This window comes from Atta cephalotes (genome assembly GCF_000143395.1).
Source record: "Atta cephalotes unplaced genomic scaffold scaffold00056, whole genome shotgun sequence".
Classification (NCBI taxonomy): Eukaryota; Metazoa; Arthropoda; class Insecta; order Hymenoptera; family Formicidae; genus Atta; species Atta cephalotes.
Genome location: NW_012130120.1, coordinates 569,829 through 575,499, shown reverse-complemented (window position 1 = coordinate 575,499; position 5,671 = coordinate 569,829). Strand labels below are relative to the sequence as shown.

The 5,671-nt window shown below is 33.9% G+C and overlaps 1 protein-coding gene across 1 annotated transcript in view; it reads right to left on the bottom strand.

Moving 5' to 3' along the window:
• Positions 1-282: 282 nt before the first annotated feature.
• Positions 283-5,671, bottom strand: part of LOC105623381 (ABC transporter G family member 9) — a 30,445-nt gene continuing 25,056 nt past the window's right edge. The window contains 6 exon segments of the mRNA XM_012204776.1: positions 283-333; positions 335-479; positions 948-1,156; positions 2,375-2,589; positions 3,622-3,829; positions 5,369-5,490. Of these exon segments, the coding sequence (XP_012060166.1) occupies positions 283-333; positions 335-479; positions 948-1,156; positions 2,375-2,589; positions 3,622-3,829; positions 5,369-5,490 (950 nt within the window).

Sequence of the window (5,671 nt, the reverse complement as noted above, 5' to 3'; positions counted from 1 at the left end):
GAAACGCTCGCACTCGCGTGATAACCATTCGCGTCGCCTCCCCGTTGTTTTACAAGCTAGATAAGAAAACTTTACAGACGTTCGACAGCTCACGTCGGGAGAAAATTCTCCCGGGGGATGACATCGAAACGTGCGACCGTTTTTTATTCCCTAACAAGAGGCGAGACACACGACAACAACGACAGCAACGACGGTTGTTATAATACTCTATGTAGTAACAAAAACTAAAGAGCGAAAGTCGTGTCGAGAATTTGTGTGTTACTTGCGTGTCTCCCAACACGCTCATTTTGGTACACGGTAATAACGCAGGACGAGGTAACCCAGGGTCCGGAAAAACGATTAGGAACGCCAATAGTACTGCCGTGTTTGCCCACAATGGTAAACCAGAACCCTTGACTCCACCTTGACTTTCTAAAATCGCGGAAACGGGTATCGTTGTGCCGTTTCTGCACTCGGCGAATTTACTCGGCTGCGAGCATCTGTTGAAAAGAGATTATTCGCTTGTTAGTATGACGTTATTTAAGAGAATTCATTAGAATTCAATAATTCATAATTTGTCATTACTCAATCAATCAAAGAATATAACTTTAATTGCGTACGTATAATTTTGTGTATTTTGTTTCACATATCTATAATTTATTTTTCGTGAATTATATTTAAAAGAATATTTCCTTTACTTGAATTATTTTTCTTTGAAAAAAACAATAATTTTCTTGCAAATTCTATATATTCATCGTAAAATCCAATTGTCATTTTCGAAATTCACTAAATTTTACAGTCATTTACGTCTGATCTATTCTGATTTTTCGTTAAAAAAAAATATACTATCAATTTAGTAACTATTATTATTATAATAAATATATTTAAATAAATAAAATTTTTATTACAACCACAAAATGGAAAGACAGACGTAATAATATATAAATAAAAAATATAATATATCTTACGCTATTGGTTCGCCGACACCAAACTCCAGAATCTGCATATTTTGATAGGCATAATGCATCATACTGATGTATCTAGCCCATGCTAACCATGGTGGGACCGATGTCGCCAAATAACCGCCTAAAAGCTGCGTAGAGAGTGTGTAGAGCGCGGACACGGTGATGCCCACCTGCAGATCTTCGCAGCAAGCGCCCACAAAAAATCCGACACTCTGTAAGCATCATAAAATTGAGAAGCTGGACGCAATAAAATCGACTTATGTTGAACGATATTGAATAACCGGCCATCACTCTGGTCAATACTTTTCGAGAATGGCGAGATATATACCCTCGTGTATTTTGGTGCAAATTCCCAATCTCGGCTCGAGATAAGCCGAAAGCGCTTGAAAGCGCCTATATATATTTAGCACTTTCCAATAATGTAAAAATAGTAATAAAACACAGCTGCGATTATCGATTACGTGTATTACTTTCAATATAAACGACTATTGGAAATTTATATTGTGTGAGGAATAAATATTGCTTATATAACAGATTTCAAATCAGAGTTCTTCTTATGTAAATTTTGATATTTAGATAACGCTGTATTAAAACGCTGTGTTGATAAGTAGTTTCTTTTGATCTACTACAATAACTTTTTGAGAGCAAATAGCTATATTTTTGTATTCAATTTATATACAGTTTTATATCTTTTTTTTTGTAAAAGTAGCAATAAGATAGAATTATTATCATTTATTTTCTCTTTGATGTAACGTGTTTTAAAACACGTATCATATATTTCAATAAAATGTTCATGTTAGACTATTTTACATTATTTTAAAATAAATATGTGCGAAAATTTTGATTTAAAGTTTTTGATTAAAATTTTGATTTTTATTGTAATTATACTTAATATATTGATTTGATATCCAGGATTTCCCTCACTTTAACAAATATTATCATACTACATTACAGAAAATTAAGGGTTAATCAAATTTGTTATTGCTTTTCTATGAGCGATAATTGAAAGAATTCACATCTAGAGAATTAATTACACAATTGGAGAGATGGTCGATATACTTTTGCGAATTTCAATCCAATAACTGAGTATTATTCAAATCGATATTAATATTCTTTCTGTCTATGTTAATATGTGTCAATAAAAGTGAAAATTCCGATACTTATCAATCCTTGTATATATAATTATCTTGCATATAGATAATTATCAAATTTCCCATTACGCTTTGGTATATACTAGTTATTGTTTATTCACAAATTTCAATTCAGTTCAATGTTTCAATGTAACTGAATGGAATATTTAGATGCATAAATCAATCAAAATCAAAATTCTATTAAATTCCATTCTGAATCGAAGTTTTTGTTTCGAAATGACATAAAAGAATCATTTATCCGATATATCTAATATTAGATACGAACAGAAAATTGTATACCTGTGCGACTATAGTGTTGAGTAGCAAGAATGCGAGCAGCGTGATGAAGACTGCTATATTGTGGAAGCCCAACATCGGGTAACTAATTATATGGTAGACTGCGGGCAGCGTTATCGTCAGCGGCAACTCGCCCACCATCTTCGCCAGGTAGTAGGCCGAGAGCCGATAGGATCCTGATAGGCGTTCCTTGTTGATCACCTCACGCTCCGGGGGAACTGGAAAAAATATTGTCATCATTATTTTCAGAATCATCTCCATGTAGGATTTATGCAGGGTACGTCGCGCGTCGCTCATAAGTTATAACAAGTTGGGGATAATGCTAAAATCGATTTTACAATCAACCCATTAAGACCGATGCATTTAACGCTTTATTTCGGACTGTTTCCGCTTTCTGCGTGATAAGAGATTATAAAATGACAGAATCTCAATCTTTTAATAAGAATTTTTCATATATCTATTTCTAAATGACTTGCATGACTCGATACAATAATCGACGTGCGTCCGTGTTCCATTTCTTCTTTTTTCTTCTCAACTTTGGATTTTAAAATCTTGGATAGCAGTATGATTTGTCTAAAATTTGATTAAACTTGATACAAATTACAAGAGGCACGTTTCATCTAATATCTTGATTCATTATTTCATTATTTCCGCACTTTTCTCGGTTTCATGTTATTTTAGTGAAAAGGATATATAAATATATTTATTTTACAAGCATATATTTGTGTCTGCGCGCTAATTATCGAAGAAACATGAATTTAAAGACCTCCTTTACTGAACACATATTAGGTCATGGCATTCCACACGTGCTAATTCTTGATCGAACATTCTCCGATCCTTTGATGATAAAAGTGAGCCTTACTGAATGGCTGATTAAATATGATAAAGCCCAATTATTCAATTAATTCCATCTGGTTTTCAAGCATTTTAAAATAAAATTGAAATTAATGAAAAAGTTCTGAGGAAATAAATTTCATTAACTGAAAAAACTTTTATGATCGAATGCTTCAAGTTGAATTCGCAAATTAATATTTTAATTATTAATTTAGACAATTTACACAATTTACATTTCCGTATAACTATTTTGTTGGCTCGCCACAAATTTGATATTTTATAATTTTATTTTGTCCGAATGTCTAATTAATGCAGGCATTGTCAAGATAATCAGTCTAGCCTCGACAATGGATATTTCCTCTTTGTGATAGAATTTCAAGTTACAAAAGCGTAAATGAGAATTAAATTTAACTCACAGCTAGTAAGCGCTCCAAAATGTGCAAAAAGCATCCAGTATGTGTTGCTGAAGAACATCCACCCCTGAACATCGTGAATGGCTGCTTCAGTTCTGGGAAGACCCAGCCATAAAAGTCCAGTTAGAAGCCCGAGAGCTACCGTTTGCAGCCAGTGAAGACGCGACAACATTCGTGGTCGTGCCTCTTGAAAATTTCTTTCCGATAATACCTAAAATCAAAGGGGAACATTCTGTTTGTATAAATGAACGCAAAATTTTATAGACTTTCGTCATAAATTTGCACCAAATTGTTAACATAATAAATTAAAGAGTTCATTTGTGTGATTCTGATGATATGCATAAAAATTTTTGGTAAAAACTCAGGACAATGTTTAAGTATTGGGCTACGTTTGTAATATATAAAATTAAGATATTATATGGATTATTTCACGATACATCAATTTTATAATAATACACGTTACACACGCATGCACGCACACACAGAGATTAATATCTCCAGAATGACTCGATTATATCAGCGTCCGTGAGAAAATAGAACGCAAAGTTTCACAATGATTTCGAAGGTCTTTTTAAACAATAACTGTGATACATACAGAGTGTCTCGGACATCGCATGAAAGGCTGATTTTCGGGTCGGCATTACTTATTATTTTATCCATCAGGTCAATGAATAAAGAGAACGAAATTTATGTTCCATGTCTCCTAGTGTAATAAATATTGCTTATAGAATATTGGACTTTGAACGCTTTGACTTTTTCTTTCTCACGACAATAAGAGGTGATGGAGCGCTACTGGTAGGCCGCGAAGAACGTGTGGTTCTGCCAAGTAAAAGTGATACAAGTGACGCGTTCGTATTCGTACGTAAAGCGCGATTACGAACGGGCATACCGCTCGCGTGGTAATTATCCGGATATGGCGAATCGTGTAAACGCGTCCTAGTTCTTCTCTTTATGCTCGATCGGTCTTCTTCTTTCCAGCAACATTCATGCACGCGCGCTCCCTTTTTCCTATCTCTCTTGTGTATGTGAGATTCTCGATGATGTCGCGATCCACCTACGACACGATCGATGACGCGTTCTCCACGAATAGGTAAACCGGTACACATTAGTCTAGATGCATTCGTTAATCGGCATCGCGATAAATAACACGGAGCATGCTGATTTGTTTTTTTTCTTTCGCGATGCGTCATGTAATCTGACTCGAAGAATTGATTTGACTGTAGCGGCTACACTTTCATCCGTCGCGAAGGATACACTTTGGAAATTATGAATAATTATGTTGGAACGGTCGCTTGGAACGTCCAAGACCTACTATGCCAGTTCCCAGATATTAAGATTCAAAATGAAAATAAACTGTTTTAAGAATTACACATTTTCATGATTTAACGTCATAAATAATTCAAAATGAAAGAATTTCAATGAGTCAAGTTTCAAAATATGAATAGAATATAATATGAATAGAATATAATGAATAGACAAGAAACAATTTTTTTTCTGTGAAAAAGATGGCTTTTTAACATTGTTTATATTACTATATTTTTATATTGATATCTTGTATAATATTTATGTTGATATTATAATATACAATAATATACCTACATTTATAATATACATTAAAAATAATAATAATTTATTTATTGTTTTCCACCTTTTATTCTCAAACACAGAATAGTCAAATGCGAAGCTAAAGAAGCGAGTAAAATGGCATTGTATTCGGTAATTGCTGCAAACATTCGTAGGGCATACTCACTTTGAACTGCGACCAGAAATTGGTGGGCCATTGCCAGGAATAGTCGTCATCAGCAGAACTCGCGCTGCTACTGGCGTGACTTTGTGTATCCAACCATAGCGTACGGCCTTCGTCTTCCTTCACTGTAAACCATCAGGGGAATGGGTTTTAGAGCAGTTTTATGAAAATTGTATCGTCGATAAATATGCAGATAAGCAGAGATTTAAAAAAAACACATTAAAAGAAAAGAAAGTTTTTTATTTTTCTCTCTCTCTCTCTCTCTCCCTCTCCTCTATATATATATATATATATATATATATATAT